This window comes from Amblyomma mixtum, chromosome 5, assembly GCF_055824585.1.
Source record: "Amblyomma mixtum isolate Tamu chromosome 5, ASM5582458v1, whole genome shotgun sequence".
Classification (NCBI taxonomy): domain Eukaryota; kingdom Metazoa; phylum Arthropoda; class Arachnida; order Ixodida; family Ixodidae; genus Amblyomma; species Amblyomma mixtum.
Window position 1 is genome coordinate 42,443,341 of NC_143016.1, and position 19,689 is coordinate 42,463,029.

The following is a 19,689-nucleotide window of genomic DNA, read 5'->3' on the forward strand; positions in this document are numbered from 1 at the left end:
CACCCGCTACTAAAAGCTGCACTTTAAAACAACTTGAGAGTACACTTAACCGCCGCCTTAAGGGTATGATGCGGCAGCATTAAATGGGTGCAGCCTGGGAGGGACACTGACACTGCTCCTTACTTCACATCAAATAATGCTTGACTTACACTGAAGGGTACAATGGGATATCATTAGAGATCGCTACCGCGCCAGTACGACTTCTCAGTGGCCTAGGTTCGGCCTACATGCCTACAAGGAAATGGCCATCCTCTACTTTTCGTTCATAGATTGCATGGAGTCCGCAAGGTACTCCCGGTGGAGCGGTTATGCAATGCGCCACTGCACCGGCTGTTTCCGACATAGCCACGGGTGGGGCTTGAGACACAGGTTGCTTCCCGCCGGCGACCTCTCGCGACCAATCATTAATTTAACTGCCACCTGCTAGGGTGGGCAGTTTGGTCACAGACCGTGAGCAAATTGTGATGACGGCACCGGGTCACGTAGCCTATAGGTGGAAGTCCATAGAATAACAGCGCGGAAAACGAGGGCAAACGAAAAACCAAACACGAGCGGCGACTTTTTTTAGTTGAAAGTCAGCGCTCGTACTGGTCTGGTTTTTCATTTGTTCTCGTTTTCAGCGCTGTTATTCTATGGATCGCAACCAACTTGCACAGCTGTCTGTCCTCTTACGTGGCAGGTGGGCCACCTGTTCCCAATGCCGCCGCCAACGACGCCGGCTTTTCTGCTTAATGGGAGCCTACCGAGCTAATACTGCCAATGAACTTCGCATGGGTGCAGCTGAGACTCTTGTTACTCTTCTCAGCTTCGCTTTGAAGCTCACTGGGCTCTACTCGGCAAAAAATTATGAATTGTTTACATGTCAGCCGCGTGAAGCAAACCTCTGCACCGACCTCAGTGTTGGAGCATCATAACAATGCAAAATGACAACTGCAGAAATCGTATTTATGTCGGTATAGAAAAATGCAACGAGTATGCACTTGTAACATGGTGCGAAAGATTAAAAAAATGACCTGAAAAAAAGTCTTCGTCGCACAGCAGAGCGCAGACAAGGGCTTGGGAAAACTGCTGCATGAGCAGCCACTGCATAAACCGCCAGACGGGAGGTGCGCAGCACTGTCTGTGAGGGTGTTATCGCGCCGTGGGGGCGGTCATAGGGACAGGAAGAGACTTCCAGTTGAGGTAGGCCAGGAAATACAACCTGCGGATGGAATACGACACGTGAGTGAAGCAAGGGGTCCCGCTGCACGGCGCCTCAATGTCGGGGGGTGACAACTGAGCAATTTGTGTTTCTCAAGACTGAATTTTGAAGCGTCGCAGTATTGTTCCGCAGTGTTGCATTTCGACTAACTGGACAATTAGATTGTTCAATACAATTGACAGACGTAGAAGCTTAATGTCCATGCCATCCACGTGAAACAAAATGACGTCTCCCGGCCGAACAATGGTTGTCACCCCTCTGTAAGAAACACTGTCATCAGGACGCCCAACTCCGCTATATTTCACGGCGCTGCAAGTGACAGACTGCGAAGCAAAAAATACAAAGAATGGTCAGCTTTCATGCTGATGATGCAAACAAAAGATTCAAGGAATTTGATGTCCCCGTATGCTTTTAACATTTCATTACTAAACCGTAGCCAAAATTTTTCCTTCGTTTTATGACTTGAAAAGTATAACACCGCATAATCTTCATTATACAAAGGAACCTGCACCCCACACCTACGATTTCCCGCACCGATGTGTCGGGTGAAACCATATGATACCGAATACTACGTTCAACGCAGCCTTTTCATCTGTGTTTACACTCTCCAAGTGCCCAAAGACTGGAAACACGAGAAGGTCGTTCCAGTCTACAAGTCAGGTAACAAGAACTCGCCGCTAAATTACCGTCCCATCTCTCTAACTAGTGTTCCTTGAAAAATCATGAAGCACGTCAACTATGTCCACATCATGACATTTCTTGAACAAATTTTCCCATCCTGCACATGGTTTCGCCGGGGTTACTCCTGTGAGACTGCCACATTCTTACACGATCTGCACGCTAACCTTGATTGTAATGCAGACTGACGCCGTATTTTCCAATTTTGCTACAGCCTTTCATAAAGTACCTTATAAACGCCTGGTGGTAAAACTTTCCCGCTACTTTTTCTCATACATATTAATGATTTGCCGTCACAAGTAACATTAACATGCGTATGTTCGCTGACGACTGTGCAATTTATCGTGCTATTCTTACTTACCTCAGCGACCAATCTTCTCTTCAAAACGATCTAAATGCTATTCAGGACTGGTGCAACGAGTGGCCAATGGAACTTAACCCAGATAAGTGTAACTCTCTGTCCATCATCCGTCGCCGTAATCCTCATATCTTTCCTTATGTAATCTCTGAAGTTCCTGTACAACTAGTCCAGTTATGCAAGTATTTAGGGGTAACAATCGCTAGCGACCTCTCTTGAAGTTTGCATGTTACTAACGTAATATCGTCAGTGAACACGACGTTACGTTTCTTAAAAAGTAATAAACATCATGTTCGCTCACATGTAAAGTTATTAGCCTACAAATCATTCGTCAGGTCTAAACTAGAATTTGCACTGCCCATTTGGAATCCTCATCAGGCCTTTCTTGTTGATGCGCTCGAATTTGTTCAAAATCGCTCTGCCCATTTCATTCATTCATCGTATTCCTATGACATGAGAGTTACCTCCTCAAAAACAGGTTCTGGATTATCACCCTTATCGCTTCGTCGTCGTACTGCCAGCCCCTCTGTATTTCACAAAATATTTCACAGCTCTATGCGCATCGCACCTTATTACTTTCTCCCGGCCCGCATCAGCCATTAGCTAAAAGTTGCCGGCCATCGTTCTAGCTCTATCACATTTTCAAATTCCTTTTTCCTTCGCACACCTGAAGACTGCAACGGCCTTCCAAACGACTTGCTGTCATCACGTGCTTGTCACAGTTTGTTGAAAATGTAAAACATTTCCTGTTAAGGTAACTTTTTTTTAATATTGTCACCTCTTATGTAACACCCCTTATTGGAGTCTTTAAGGTAACGAAATGAAATGAAACGAAACAAGCACACAGGGGGTTAGAAAATAGACATTGCACAGTTCTTGTTTCTTCTTTGTTCTTGGTGAACACTGGCTCCTTGACTCGGTATATGAAAGCACGCAAACATTGTGAAAATATATTTTTTCTTCTCATAAACATAATCGCTACAGCACACCAAAAAATGCCCGTGGCTTTCAAACGTAGACTATACTCCATGCTGATTCGTCGGCGCCATGTATTGATAACGTGAGGACCTTACGAGAACTCTTTTTCCACGCCCAAGCACAAACTGTGCCTGCCAAGCTGGTAGACATCCTTATTAGCAGCACAACTTCCGGTTCGCGCGTCCGCTTTTTCGGGATTATGTAAGCATAGCGCAATCGGAAGCGGGGAAAAGCCAGCCCGAAATCTTTGCACCGGAACTTAACGCACCGCAATTTCCGGGTGGATGCTAGGGCTCGGTTATTTGAGGGCCTTCCTTTCACTTCCACAGGAAGTGTACGGCGGGGGAAAACTAGAAAAACCGCCTCAGCGAAAGTTTCAAGGCTTTTCATTTTCAGCCATTCTGCGTGTAAAACAACTTTTGACAAACCAGATTTTTTTTTTTTTTTCCGAAAGGTGATGTGCAGAACGGCAGCGCTATCGAGACGTACTGTAAACGCACGTGTTTGCGCATCTTTGTGTGCAGTTTTTCTCGACAAGCGGTTACTTCATGTTTCTTTCACCAGGTGCCGCGAGTGCCTTCTAGAACTCCAACTGACCGCAAGTCTTTTGCACAACGTTCACAACGCTACTGAGCGAAAAACTGAAAGTCAAAGCAAAATACATTGTACTACGTGCGCCCCGAACAAGAACAACACTCACAGAGCATTTACTCATTAACGAATGCCTTCGATGCAGTATGCACAAAAAGGTTTGGTTTGGTTTATTAGGGTTTAACGTCCCAAAGCGACTGAGGCTATGAGAGACGCCGTAGTGAAGGGCTCCGGAAATTTCGACCACCTGGGGTTATTTAACGTGCACTGACATCGCACTGCACAAGGGCCTCTAGAATTTCGCCTTCAAGAAATTCAGCCGCCGCGGCCGGGATCGAACCCGCGTCTTCCGGGTCAGCAGCCGAGCGCCGTAACCACTGAGCCACCGCGGCGGGGTAGAGTGTCACAGTAAACCTCGAATAACACGATGGGCCGGGGTAGTTGGTTGCGATCCATTAATTTATATATCGACACAAAAGTGATTTCTTGGCAGCTGATTGATCAATATAAGATAAAGTCACCAGAAATTGAAAAACATAACAGGAAATAATTCACGACGTTTCGGCTGGAGGATCAGCCTTTTTCGAGTGGAGCAGCCACACTAGAAAAAGGCTGGTCCTCCAGCCGAAACGTCGTGAATACAATCTTGTTTTCAATTTCTGAACACACACACACACACACACACACACACACACACACACACACACACACACACACACACACACACACACACACACACACACACACACACACACACACACACACACACACACACACACACACACACACACACACACACACACACACACACACACACACACACACACACACACACACACACACACACACACACACACACACACACACACACACACACACACACACACACACACACACACACACACACACACACACACACACACACACACACACACACACACACACACACACACACACACACACACACACACACACACACACACACACACACACACACACACACACACACACACACACACACACACACACACACACACACACACACACACACACACACACACACACACACACACACACACACACACACACACACACACACACACACACACACACACACACACACACACACACACACACACACACACACACACACACACACACACACACACACACACACACACACACACACACACACACACACACACACACACACACACACACACACACACACACACACACACACACACACACACACACACACACACACACACACACACACACACACACACACACACACACACACACACACACACACACACACACACACACACACACACACACACACACACACACACACACACACACACACACACACACACACACACACACACACACACACACACACACACACACACACACACACACACACACACACACACACACACACACACACACACACACACACACACACACACACACACACACACACACACACACACACACACACACACACACACACACACACACACACACACACACACACACACACACACACACACACACACACACACACACACACACACACACACACACACACACACACACACACACACACACACACACACACACACACACACACACACACACACACACACACACACACACACACACACACACACACACACACACACACACACACACACACACACACACACACACACACACACACACACACACACACACACACACACACACACACACACACACACACACACACACACACACACACACACACACACACACACACACACACACACACACACACACACACACACACACACACACACACACACACACACACACACACACACACACACACACACACACACACACACACACACACACACACACACACACACACACACACACACACACACACACACACACACACACACACACACACACACACACACACACACACACACACACACACACACACACACACACAGTAACCCTCTAAGGCCGAACCGGAAACAAGCCAAGAGGTTTTGCATCAACAAAGACGCACTTCCGTTGTACTGCGCGGGAGGGCCACTAAGAAGTGACAGGTGCCGGCAGTAGTATGGCGCCCAGACGTGTTGTTCTAGAAACGCACGAGCCCCGTAGAGGAGAGCGCAGGTACAACAGGTCGAAGAAGGAACAGGTAGGGCTTATAATAAGAAAAGGAGCTTACGCCGCTGGTAGTGCCTGTATGACGACGCCATTTGATGTTGAATAAAACGGGTGCTCACTTATGCTTTAAATTAAAGGTGAAATGCCGCTTTCAAGAATTAAGAAATCTCATTTAGGAGAACTAGTTAGTGCAGTCAAGGTAGCACCGAAATGATACGACAAGGCTAGATTTCGTTCTGGTCAAACGTCGTTTTATATTCTGAATGTCCTTTTCTTATAATATCTAAGAAGACTCGCAAATAAACTGCGAAATAACCTTTTCCGAGCGTTACCGCTACATTTTAATAACCTATATTTAAATTCGGACAAAATGGCAAAGTAAACCTGTAAGACCAGATATCTGCCAATTCTGTGACAATGAATCACCGCACTGCAAGTAGCACGAAGCAGCGATGAAGGCGTGCACTACAGTACAGCACAACTAATACAGGCAGCTGAGGCACACATTTTCTAACGGATACCATGGCCCACAGGCTTATACAGTTGAACCTCGTTGCAACAAAAGTCAAAGGGGCCCCGCGATTTCGTCGTTACAGCCCCCGCTGAGCCAGTTGCGACTGTGCATTGCCAGCGGTCTTTAACGTCCCTGTGTGTTCCGTTTACCGTGCCACCAATGTGCGCTGCGGGAGCCTTCGACACGCGCACCAGGTGCCCACCACGTGGCCGAATACGCGTGTACTAGCCGAATGTGTCAACACGCGCCTTCTGAAACGCCTAGAAAACGGGTCTCGGAGTGTTGTAACCAGACGCCGAGCCCAGGGAACGGGACGGTTTATTACGAGGCGCTCACTAGCAGCCTCGAACCAGCGACCCCCGTGCATGGCGTCCGCACGGGGTTAAATACATTTGGCGAGACGCCGGCGCATGCGCAGCAAGGCATGGCGAACGCGACAAGCCACGAGCAGACGCCGCGATACGGTACAACACGGAGCAGTGATGTCGCAGAGGGCCTATTCGGACTATTTAGCTCAGTTTTGAGGCCACCGGGAAAGAGGGCGCATGGTCTGGAAGTCGTCTTCGCCGCACAGCTCACGAGCGCGCATGCCACAACACTTTTCCGCGTTACAGGGAATGTGTGCGCCAGACTCTTGCTACTTGCAGTGTGGTGATTCATTGTTGCTCTTTCATTTATCTGCCATTTGGCCGTGTGAAAGACCTCGATAGCGTCGAGTACACTGAGCGAACTGTCAAATGGTTCCAAACTATGCGGCGAGAACAGAAACTAAACTGCACATAGAGCCATATACGCAGAGCGCGCTCGTAGTGGGCCATGTGCAGCGAGGAGGTTGCAGAACGGCGAGGGATAGCCTTGTCAGCGCGCAGAATGAGGGAATGGGCCGTGCGAACGCAGAGCGTTGCATTGTTCTGCAGAGCGCGTAGCCAATTTGCGGTGAAGCAGGGAGCGAGCGCCAAACCATGCGCCAAAAATTGGCGGGGGGCCTAACTTTGGTTAATTAAGTCTGGTAGGTTGCGAAAGCAGGTGTTTTATACTGCATATGCAGTGCCTCTAGTGGGAAGAGCGCGGCGCGCCGTGGCAAGCGGCTGCCGTTACCCGACGAGCCGAGTGGGTAGCCCGTCTCTCTCTCTCCTGGTATGACGTCACGCTATAACGTCACTAGCGCCTCTAGAGAGAGGTGCGCGGCGCACCGTAGCAAGCGGCCGCCGTTACCCGACGAGCCGAGCGGCTCGTCGGATAACGACATTTGCATGGTCCCGATGGAAAGGTACGCGTACGCGGTTTCTTGTCTGCAGTTTAAAACTAGTAGGTGTGCGACCCTACGTAGTACCCCTCTGTGGAAAGTAAACAGAAGCCTTCCATTAGGGCGCTTTTTTCCTCTTCCACCCCACGAAAACAAAGGAGCGCTTATGATGAATGAATTAAAAGGTGCAGTAACTGTTTCACCCTCGGTGGACCCGTCAATCGCACCGTGAGGCAAAGGATGACGGACAGAGAGAAAGTAGGAAGAGACAAAAGAATGCGATCGCTCCCTACCATCCTTGACGGCGCGGTTCAGGAATCCACCGAGAGTGCGATGATTGCTGGACATTTGCTTGCCTCATAAAACTTTCTCGTTCTCGCATCTCTCCCCTGAGACGCGTTTTATAGCATCGACGTCGCTGTGGACGCCATGTTTGAGACCAGGAGTGCAGCGAAAGCCTGAGCGTTTCTCTAACCCTCTCAGCAGCATCTGATTCGTCGCACGTTGTCGAAGCTACTTCCGGAGCTCCATATGCGCCCACCTAAAACTTAGGGTACAGAGGTCTTAGGTTAAACTTGGGATACAAAGGTGGGCCGTTGCAAGTTTGGGCAGATCTCAAGTTGAGCTTCAGAGCGCGGCGGATACTGACCAGAAGTTGTACAGCGCGAATCCGACCCAGCAGGCCGTGTGCGCCATGAGGAATAGCGCCAGCAGCACGGCCAGCATGCGGGGCACGCGGGCCAGTGCGCGCGCCGCCTGCAGCCAGGCCAGGGCCAGCACCACGGCCATGGTGAACGCGAACAGCAGGCTGAACACGAGGCGCCGCTGGTGGCCGGCCGTCTCCTCGCTCAGGAGCCACTCGCGGAACGTCTGCGGGGCCACAGCGATGACGTCAGTGAGACGAAGTAAATCCGAGGAGTCGACCACGTGGGTCGGCCGCCAGCTCAGCGAACGAAGCAGCTGCAACGTCTCTGGCCGCTTCAACTAAATGGGCTCTTTCCGGGCATATTCACGACCTCGCCTCTAACGCCGTCCTGGATCAAACTGCTATCAGTGGACCTCATACTGTGTAGCAGGGCCGAAGTCACTGGTCAGCATAGGGTCGCTGAGTGTGCGGTCCAAAAATGGAGGACACTTGCAGCGTGCACTAGCCAGAACCGACCTGAAGGAAAACAAGAAGATCCCGGCCTCTTTTCGCCAATGTCCTTTGCGTTGTTTTCCTTCGAGCGTAGGCGTCTGACAAATGGCCCTTCTCGTCGTTCTGCAGCTTTCAAGACAAGACACCATGTCAAGGCTCGAAAATGGTACTCAGACAGAAAGACATAAATGACGCATCCTGAAATGGAAGCTACATTGTTTCAGTACTTAAAAGAGTGCAAAAAAGGAGAAAAGAAAGATATAAATAAAGAAACGAGCAATCAAAAACTAAGCGTCACGGAATAAGCGCCCCTGAACTAGTCGACCTGATGACAATATTCGCTCATCCATATTGGACTACCCAATTCAATAATGAGAAAACAACAGCGTTAAGTTCAACTGATATCAGCAACATGATATTTATACACAAAGTGCAAGCGCTGACCTCATTATATAATAATTGTCGACGCCTGGGAGAAAACAAGGAAGCGGCCTCACTATGTGCCTGCACGCATTCTGACGGGGACGTAAGGGTGGCAGTGAAAGACAGCATGAACTATGTCAGTTTCGATCGCAGTTGCCAGCACTGCTGGCGGCCACCTTTTGCATCGCGAGCATTTTCGTGTAGTTCACTGCACGTACGCTGACCTTTTGATGATCCCAGCGGATGATGAAGTCGTAGTGGCAAAACTGGCAGGAATACAAATGGTTCTGAAAGACCTGGACTGCTACGCAGTTGGCGTGGGCGTGGGTCAGCTCTCCTGCACAGCAATCGAAGGGGGCTCCTTTTCTGATCTCTAGGCATTTTCAGCTTACAGCATCGAGGCGTTTATCGCCAAGACAAAAGGGAGGCGGCAAGCGAATACAAATGGCTTGTTGTCTTCTAAGTCAGTGGCAGCAACAAAGAACAACTTTTGCAGTGTCATAAATTATCGCACACTGCAACATTTTCCACGACGGCTTAATTTCTTACAGAACCGTTTACTGCGTATTTGCAGTGAGGTACTGACTCTCCATAAGCACGGCCAATTATATGACTGCTTAGTAGGAACGGGCTGGGCGGCCCGGGTTACTGCTATTTAAATCGAACCGCAGGAGTACAGTAGCAAATGTCTCCACTGAAGTGTAAAAGCTGCAGATGTGTTATAAATCAGCAACTTGCTGACCGTATAAGCAGAGGCCTTTTTAATTCGGCTGCACTCGTAACTCCAGCTCCAGGAGTCCACCATTTCGTATTTGCTTTTGACTGCCATGCTAGCCCCTGCGCATCATCATAGCCGTTTGCAAAGGTGTGCGCTTAGTTAAGCTCCCATTTACCGACAGCGAAAGGGCGGCTGATTAAGGGCAGCAAATTGAGGAGTGTTGCACATAAGTAGGAGAAGAGGCAGTGGTATGGTATGGCATGTTGGGTATACGTCCTGCCAATAGGCTATAGGAGAGCCGTGGCGGAGGCCTCCGGGTTAATTTCGAATACCTGGGGTTCCTTACGTGAGTTAGCGGAACACACGGGCACTATTTACGTTTTGCCTCCGCCTAAATGCGGCCGCCGCAGTCCCGCTGCCTTAGGCTCAGCAAACGAACCCCAAAGCCTCGTACCGTCGCTGATAGAGGCAGGTGTCAGCACGTGGTGGCAGGTTTAGTCAACCTGAGCAGTCAGGTAGAGCTAAACAGGCGGCGAAGAGATGCAATGCGCATGCGTTGTTCTGCTGCAATGTAATATTTTCCCAACTGCCTTGAAGGCCGCCATGCGTGGTGCGGACAATCGACTACATTCACTCATCGAGCTCTTAGGATGTTAGCGATCGATCACCTCGAGAAACCTATAGCGGTTATTTTACTAATGCCTTTGTCTGTTCATCGTTGATAGCTGCTGCCCGTAGCACAGGGGTGACACTCATCAAGCAGTGTCTATACAAGAGTGTTAACAGTACACTTTGTGTCGCTGTCGTTCCAGCTCCCTGCGATGCCTGCTCAAGTGTCAGTCGCAAAGCCGTCAAAGGCAGCACTGCAAATTCTATCGGGGAGCGTAAGCACGCTGCTGACAGACAAGCAGTGAAGAGGATCATCTAACGCTTATACGGCACATTCTGCAGAACGTTCGAGAGGAAGAAGGAAGAACGTGACGTAAAATACGGAGTTTCTATTTTTGATGCGATCAGTAGTGCCTCAGAGAATAAAGCAAAGAGATATAGCATGAATGAAAACAGGTTTGCCTTGCGGAATAAAAGAACTAGATGATGGGGCCTCTGTATCTGCGCAACGGCGCTTAGTAGTAAAATCAGGCAGTGCACTTCTAACGAGGAGAGGACAGCACAGTTCCACCACTTGGAAAAATGCGTCCGTCTTTTATTCTCGTATCCTTAATAGTGCCTTTTCGGAGGTATTACGGAAAGGGCGGTTAAAGAAAATGAACCAACTTAGTAGCCATGTTTTGCGCAAGTGAAGAATAATGGTTAGCTCCCTGTGAGCAAACCTGGATGGACTGTGCTCGCAGACAACATTTTTTTTTTCGAAATGCAGCAAAGACTAGACAGGAAAGGAAGGGGGTGGGCCTTTGTCTCTGTGTCGCGGTGAGTGGGCTAGTGGGTGAAGGGCGAAGTCAGAGAGCTAGGTGCGGGGTCGCCAGTGCTGAGGAGCCCACTCCCCACGGCGCAGGGGACAGACCCATCTCCTTCCCTTTCTTGCTGAGCCTTCGCTGCATTGCTAGAAAAGCTGTCCCCGAGCATAGCTGACATTTCAGCGTTGTTCAAAGGAGGGTAAATGAAGGGATATTTGTAAAACTGGGGGAGGTATTAGCCTATAGTAAGCGGCTCATTCCTGTGTGCGCTGGCGCACACAAGAATTCGAGTTCACGCCGCATGCTGACCGCTCATTTGAAGCGGAGGACAATTGCGGTGGGCTAAGCGTTCCTCGTGACAGTCTAGGTTGCAGTTCATACTTAGCCGCGTAATAAAAAGAGGGAAAGAGAGAAGAAATGTGCAGTGCTTCGTCTGCTCAGCTGCGTGAAATCTGTGGCAGGCATGGCTTTAACGGTGTAATAGGTGCTACTGTTTCAGGGCAATCACCGTATATAATATATTATTATAACGGGCCTGTTAGCGATATGTAATTACCCCAATCCCGCTACTGCAGCACATCCAATCTTTGACCCACCTGTGGAAGGTGACTAGACTCCCCAAACCATGCATGTGGCTACAGCACTCTACAGGGGACGGAATTTCTGCCCTGAAGCTCTTAGGGCGCGTGGGACCATTGCGGCAGTATCGCCGTATGCAGCAATGAACAATCTATAGCCTTAGTGGTACACAAGTTCACCGCGCAAGACAAAGCCGCGGTGACTTGATGGCTGTGGTGGCCGGCTGCGGTATCGAACCTTGGCAACGGCACCCCTTATACCGACGGAAGCGAAAAGCAAAGTGTGCTTTTGCGAACTGAGCGCACGTTGAAGAGCTTCAGGCGGTCGCCGCCGGGGCTCACCTCTGCAGTGGCAAGGCACAACCATGCTCATCTGGTTGTCGCTGTTGTGGCAGAAGCGACAGACGCGTGCCGGAGCTCCGCCGCCCTGGGCTGGAGTCGGCGCCGGAGTCGAAACGGTCCTGATGGCCGCGGCCTGGGACTGCTGCTGTTGTGACCGCGTGACTTCCGATTGGGCGGTGATTTCGTTCTGCGAGCTGACATCCTGCTGGGGCTGCCGCTGCGTGGCCATCATGCTTTCTTCATCCTCTTCTTCTCGCTTCATTGGCACGTGCAACACGCGCAGAATGGCACATACCCACACTGGGGGATTCTTGGCCGATCCCCCAGTGTGGGTATGTGCCATTCTGTCAAAGGCTACAATAACAACAACACGCGCCGCCCGAAGTTTGGTCAAGAAACGAACGGGAATCGACACGGACACGTCCCCGCTAGTTCTGGGGCTGTCATACTCTCCGACTGCATTCGCACGTAGCTTAATGAGAATTAGGCCGCATGTCTGTTAATCTGCGCAGATATCGACGTATTAGTTCCGAAAATCACAAGAATGACCCTTCGTTTTCCTCTTCAGCGTCCCGACATAAACATGCGATGATGATGATGAAAAAAAAAACTGTATTGGTCTCAGGGGTTCGAGGCGCCTGGTCTGGTCGCTACCTTTAGTCCAGTGCACCGCTGGCTACCCCGATTTCTCTCGTCCGTTGGATCAACCAAAGCTGTTCCAGACCGGGCATGCTGCTTTGTTTAGGGAGGGGCATGAAAGTTATTTGTGACTTAAATAGGGGAATATATGTGCATGAAGCTGTCGCCAACTTGTGGCAACCGCTCAGATCAGGGACTTGCGTGGGGATGAGTATTCTAGCCTGCTTCCTCTGCAATATTGAGTGATCTCGGTCTAGGTGTGGCTCCCCCTGGGTGTGGTTATTTCGTGGTGGTGGGTGCATTCATTCGTTGCATTCGAGGTCGAAGGCGGCCTTTACGGCCGAAAGCCTCGCTGACGGGGGACAACGCTATGGCGAGTCTGGGCACGGAAGCAGCGAGTGACGCTGACCGCGCTGCCCATCAAAAAAAAAATTGCCACGGTGGTTACCACTGGTTGCCGCGAGATTCGGCGACAGCTGTTAAGGTATCCATACTTTACGATGTGTTGTGGCAGAGAATATGAGAGCGACCTCACATCTGTATGGTTCTAGGGCGCTCTTTTTAGTTTTCCACACATAGTCGTTAATCGTCTAGGTCTGACATGAAATGTCTAGGTGATGAAATGGTCGACAATGACGAAGACCGGTCATGTGTCGCCCGCATGCGCTGTGTCTGTCTTATCATGCGTTCTTTTTGCATGTTACAAACTTGCAAGACAATCTATTGCCTGGGGTGCGCATTAAGGTGCTTGAAATGAGCAAGAAGTACCCGTTACGAGCTTCATTAAGACGGAAAAGAAAATACAATGTGTGTCACACCGAAAGTGAGCCGGGGTGGTGTCCCGAACCAGTTCGAAACGGTTTTTACAATTCGTTCTGGTTCGAGTTCAGCTCCAAGATGGCGAAAAAATGCGGGTTCTGTTACAGTTTCGAGGTTAGGTTACAGTTCTGGTTCGACACCCTGCCCTTGCCCGTTCTTTCCTCTACCGTTTCCGTCCGTATCTGATCTGAAAATTTCATTTTCTTCCCTTCCCGTCCCCATCCGATTTCCCCAACGTAGTGCCCTGGCTGGTCTCGGACCAGCTGTCTTACTGGTTGGCCTTGATTATCCTGGCGCAGGACATAATAAAAGTCGTACCGAAATTCTTTGCTCCTTTCTTGACGCACTGAGATTTGCCGCTTTCTTTTTTAGGTCAACTTGCCGCGTTACTCAACTTCCTATTTGCGCCCAGTATAATGCATCGCTCACTTTAAGAGCTGCGGTTTAGCAAGAGCAATTGCAAGAAAGTCGCCATTCATGTAGCCCGCAGTTAAAGCGACATTGAAAGTAAATTGTAGTTGGCCGATGTTGAACGATCAGCGGCTCGAAAGACATGAAAAGAACCCACTTTAGCTCAGAACGGTGGTTTTCTTTTTTTTTTTTAAGAGGAAAAGGCCGAAAAATGAAGTAAAGTTATCTCCGCCACGCACTTTTTTTTTTTTTTAGTGTGTGTGGATCTCTCAGAATAGACCAGACGGCCATCCACCTCGCGGGGTTCATGTGTGTTTTGATGTTGTAGCATTATCGTCGCAGTTAGAATCCAGTGGCGGAAAAATATTTAACTCCGTCTCTAGCTGTCGAACGGATATGAACAGAGCCACATGGAGCGAAACAAATGAATTTTACCGACAGCACAGTTGTCTTCCGTGCTCGTTTAGGAACGAACCTCCTTGCGCGGAAGACACGACGAAATAGAATTGTTCATACAGTACAAGCGCGTTGCAATTACGAAATTTCAATCTGGCCCATTCTCACACAGCCAATTCATTCTTCAAGCGCGAAAATATCATTGGTGGAAAATAAAGGTTCTTACTTATCCACTGCTCAAAGTTGCGCAAGTCTCAGTGGTCACGAAAACTACGGTGAGTACAAAACTCAAATTCCTCCTTTGGCTCTACGCAGAACATGTAAAGCATCATTACCTTCATCTACCGACTGTTTTGGCTTAATGTCCCCGTTACTTGACAGGTCTTCATTTTTACTCTCGAGCTCACTATTTTTACCTCTCTCATGTGAAAACAACACGCGTGTACCGGATTATGAAAGCCGCGGAAGAGTCCGGCCGCCTCAGCATACAGCAGCGTGCACTGAACGGTGCGCTTCCCTGCGGTTCCTGCGCAGTGCATGCCAGGCTGCGCTTCCAGGAAGCGAGCAGCGTTTTCATGGCTACAGTTGGAAAATGTGCCGGCTGCTTGTTCCTCTTCGTATCATCCGTAGGATGCAACACTATGCTCGGCCTCAGTAAAAACCAAGTCCAGATATCTGGTTTCCGCGCGATCTGCTACTCCTGTTGCAGGCATTCAGACAAAGAGTGCTCATGTAAGAAATGAAAGTGAGCCTTACACCAGAGCTGAGTCGGGGAAACTCGACGCCTTCGGTTGTCCTACGGGGCAGCTCTAGCGTATCTGCAGGATTGGCTGCACTGACAGGACGGACACACTTCGGTAGGTAACCGAAGGAGAAGAAATGTATCTCCAAGAAAAAAGCTTTCGCAGCGGCAATACTTCACTCAGGTTTTTGAGAATGATAGATAATTAAAAGGATCCCGTTTGTGTCGGAGTTGTGATTCATTGTTTCCTAGTAACTTAATGTTAATGTTAATTCTCTTCGAATCCACTGCGCTAATTTCCTTCTCCAGCTACACAAATTTGCTCTCCTCCACCATTGCTGAGACCATATTGCTGCCTTGTACTTTTTGAAAGTTGAGCACACGTTGGCCGTTTTTATGCCCCAGAGCATCCCGGATCTCCGTGGTGGCTTCGTGTGCGGCAAGGACCTATCAGTGGATAAAAATAAGTTATGCCGTTTCCTTGTCGTACATGCAGCAGATGTAATCTCTAGAGACAAAACCTTCTCGCCGATAGAGCCGTTGAACAGTGCAGGTTGTGAACACTCTCTGGTCTCAGATCGTGGCGCTGTCAATGGTTGAGATGCTCGATTCAAAATTAAGCAGAAATCCGGTTAGCATGAGCAGCTTTGAAAAGTTTCTAGACTTCCAGCCTTCGGTAAAACACACTCCGCACCATAATATTTCCGACAATCTCCGCTAGTCACGCATTAGCCCTTGCAGACGAATGCAGTCGATCGCGATTATTAAGCAGACACACAGCTTGCAAGCCTTGTGTTATCTATTGGAAAAGCATATCAGCTTGCAGAAAATCAGCTTCTATGAGTCGGTTTGATTCGCATGAATTCGTGAACAAAATAAATATTGTACACAGATTCCGAACAGCGCCTCATCTATTACCTAACCTTACGTGTCTTAGGTAAGCTAGTTTCTGCCAGAAACATCCCGAAAAGACCGTTAACTTAATGGTCGGCTAATTGCATCGCTAAAATCGGCAAGTGCTGTACACGGCGAAACTTTAGCATTTTATAAGAAAAAGGCTCGGAATTTCGCTACTTTGCATGCATTGGAGAAGGCGGTGTAAGGAAGCTCGGCACGTGCGTCGCGGTGATATCTGCGGAGTGGCGCGAGATTTACCCGGCGCGATAGCTTGCTCAAACACGACCGACTCGCCGGCATATTCGGATGCGGTGCCTTTCATTCGCGACGCTCCTTCTATGCACGAGTGCAAAGGTAACGGCTACTATCGCTTGTGAGCACAATCTCCGAACAAAAAAAAAATAAAAATAAAGCCGGTAGAGACACTTCAGACTGCTTACGTGTGAGAAGGCGTAAGCCCGGCCGCTCACACTGTGAACGCAGTCGCCGCGCTTAGCGGCGTGATGTAACCCGATGCAACGCAGCTGGCATTTCTGCCTCTGCATTGCTGTACGCAGCCGCCGCCGCGACGCCGCCGCGGCCCTTCTGATCTGCGCGCTAACTTCGTGAAGTCAGTCCCCGCCGTACTGCGGCCCGCGTTTTGCTTTAAGGGTATGACGCGATTGCTACTGGGTTAATGGCCATATATGCAGAATGTGTCTTTCTCTACTTAACATTCATAGATGCCCGGGAGTCCTCGTACCACTCCTGGTGAAGTGGTGCAGTGGTTAAGCGGTGCGCCACTATACTGGGATGGCAGGTGATGCCATCGGTGGGACTTGTGTGATCCAGGTTGTGCCGAGCAACCGCGCGCAACCAATCATTAGTTTAAACACCATCTGCCAGGTCACGCACGCGCACACTAACATACACTCACGCACACACACACACACACACACACACACACACACACACACACACACACACACACACACACACACACACACGCACACGCACACGCACACGCACGTACACACGCACACACACACACACACACACACACGCACGCACGCACGCACACTCATACACGCACACTCATACAAGCACACTCATACAAGCACACTCATACACGCACACGCACACACACACGCACACACACACGCACACGCACGCACGCACATGCACACGCACACACATACGGGTTTTTGTTCAATGAAGCAAGAAGACTTACACCTTAAATAAAAAAAGTTACAGAAAATGTGCGGAACGGCTGCAAAGGGCCGAGCCGTTTCGGTACTAGGGCGGGCGACCAGTGCGAATATGGAGATTACTGGCCTCGCGCTAACAGATTCTGGCCGCAATATCGAGTACAACAAGTGCGGCGCAAACCCATGGCCTTCGCACTGGTCCTTACCAGCAGCACTGCAGAGCACAAGGCGGCCGGTAACCTTGCGATGGGAGAGGTGACGACTCGTACAGCTGAGATTAGTTGCTCAGGGGCACGTACTGGGAAAAAAGGGAGAGGGGTGCAATAACAGTGGAGCAAGGAATGATTACAAAATTATGAACAACACGTCACCTCCATCACTACGCACTCGAGGCTCATGGACACCGAAGCTGGGTTTTAGCGGCGATGTCCGAAAATTTCGGATCATCTTCGGTTCGCACTGTGCCTTGGATCGCAGCTGCTCTAGCTTGTCAGAACTTGCAGCCATATTCATGATTCTGTCGCTTAATCAGTCACGCAATTGTTTCTGGACAACACAAACTCGTTTCTTTGTTTTTGTTTGCTTTTTTTTTACTTTATGACCTCTGAGACAGCATTGAGGACAGTTTGCGATCGCTGCCACTCTATGCGACAACTTGGCTCGAGCAGGGGTCACTCAGACTGAAAGCGGTTCGGCTTAAACCAAGCACTAAATTTTGGTTAATCGGAGGCCGCGATGAGCCCCGCTTTCGCATCCGTAAAGCGCCAGAGCAGAACTGTAAATAGTGGCGAGAAATGCGCGCTGATGAAGCACGCCGTTATAGCAGCGTTACCCGGTTGAGCAATGGCAGAAAAACTTCCGTCCAAACATCAGATTCCATTTCTGCCCCCATTAAACCAACGCTGCATCAACTTACTGTTAGCAGCGCGTACTTCATTCCGAATGGAACAATAGTGAACAATGCCCGGAACCAGGGGGTGATAAACTTCTCTCAACAACAAAGAGGACGCGCACTGTGTGCAGTTTTGTCCCCGAGAGTACTTTACGTGGCGCTGGAAGTCCGGCATAGTCTTGTTTTACGGGCCGCTGTGTACCGCGGACTGCTTTAGCTCTTTGTTTTCTTTTCGTACTAGCGGTGATGTAATGAAGGCTGAACTCGAAGAAAAGTTACTGTAAGGAGCCTACATTAGTGGTAGGATAGAGCTTTAAAGAAAATGGCAGTGCAGCAAAGGGTCATGCTGCGCTGCTGCATTACTGCACTAAACTAGCAGAGCAGGGAACGAAATCAAGGTATTAATGTTCCGTTCCGTCAAAGAAGTCCGAGCAATAAAAATGTTTCTGGTTAGCTGTAGCAGGAAAGGATCTCACAACGGATCTGTTCCTTGTAAAAGATCGGTGTTTGACGGTCATGAGCGGAGCATCATTGCAAGTTTAAGCTGCATACGACTGCACCGTCGATTTACGCCATGAAGAGCCGTTTCGCCGGTCGCGACGACCGCGCTTCGATTGCGGTGAAGTGAAGAAAGGACCATGTCCTGTGCGATGTGGGCGCACAGGTGGCCGAAATTACTACGGCGTGTCTCATAGCCCGCGTCTTTGCCAAAAGTAACCGGGGCAACTATGCTTTGTTTCTTAGCCTTGTAGCGAAGCACCTATGGCAGCCCTTAAACTCTGAATCTGTGCAGAGTGAGGTGAACCCTTGTCATCACGTTTTGACACCTTTCTGTCTTCAGGGGTGCGTAAAGGCTCCGTTATACGGTTGAGAAGCAAAAACCGGTTACTTTTGGCAAAAGGGGTTCATGTTGCCGATCTCGCATAAAATTCTATGCAAAAAAATGGTTTTGAGGAAAGGAAGGGACGCGGTAATTGTCTCACATATCTCGGCGGACACCAGAACCACGCCGTAAGGGAAGGGATCATGAAGGGTGTGAGAGAAGAAAGAGGTGCCGGAGGTCTCCGGAATAATTCCGGCCACCTGGGGATCCCTAACGTGCACTGACATCGCACAGCACACGGGCGCCTTTTGCGTTTCGCCTCCATCGAAACGCCGCAGCCGCGGTCAGGTTCGAACCTGGGTACTCCGGCTCAATAGACGATCGCCGCAACCACTGAGCCACCGCGGAGGATTGACATACCACCTTATGCCTTTCGCCGCCATCGAAAAGCGGCCGTCGTGGCTGACATTCGACGCCGCATCCTCGGGCAGAGCAGCCGAGCGCCACAACGCAGCTCTCACGCCACCTCTC

General features: G+C 49.6%; 1 protein-coding gene across 1 annotated transcript; it reads right to left on the minus strand.

The window, feature by feature from the left end:
• Positions 1–1,131: 1,131 nt before the first annotated feature.
• On the minus strand, positions 1,132–12,614 carry LOC149341910 (uncharacterized). The gene is made up of 4 exons (XM_089546711.1): positions 12,353–12,614; positions 9,524–9,636; positions 8,388–8,608; positions 1,132–1,201 (listed from the first exon to the last, which is right to left on the minus strand). The coding sequence occupies exons 1-4, from the start codon at positions 12,612–12,614 to the stop codon at positions 1,132–1,134; spliced, it is 666 nt and encodes a 221-aa protein (XP_089402837.1).
• Between the last annotated feature and the right edge of the window lie 7,075 nt (positions 12,615–19,689).

What these genes read in the sequence shown, in the direction of transcription:
- LOC149341910 (XM_089546711.1), bottom strand. Translation starts at nt 12,614, where the DNA reads ATGAAGCGAGAAGAAGAGGATGAAGAAAGCATGATGGCCACGCAGCGG. An exon ending in TGTGCCTTGCCACTGCAGAG is followed by an intron (nt 9,637 to 12,352) that starts GTGAGCCCCGGC and finishes ATTGCTGTGCAG; the next exon opens with GAGAGCTGACCCACGCCCAC. An exon ending in TCCGCTGGGATCATCAAAAG is followed by an intron (nt 8,609 to 9,523) that starts GTCAGCGTACGT and finishes GTGGCCCCGCAG; the next exon opens with ACGTTCCGCGAGTGGCTCCT.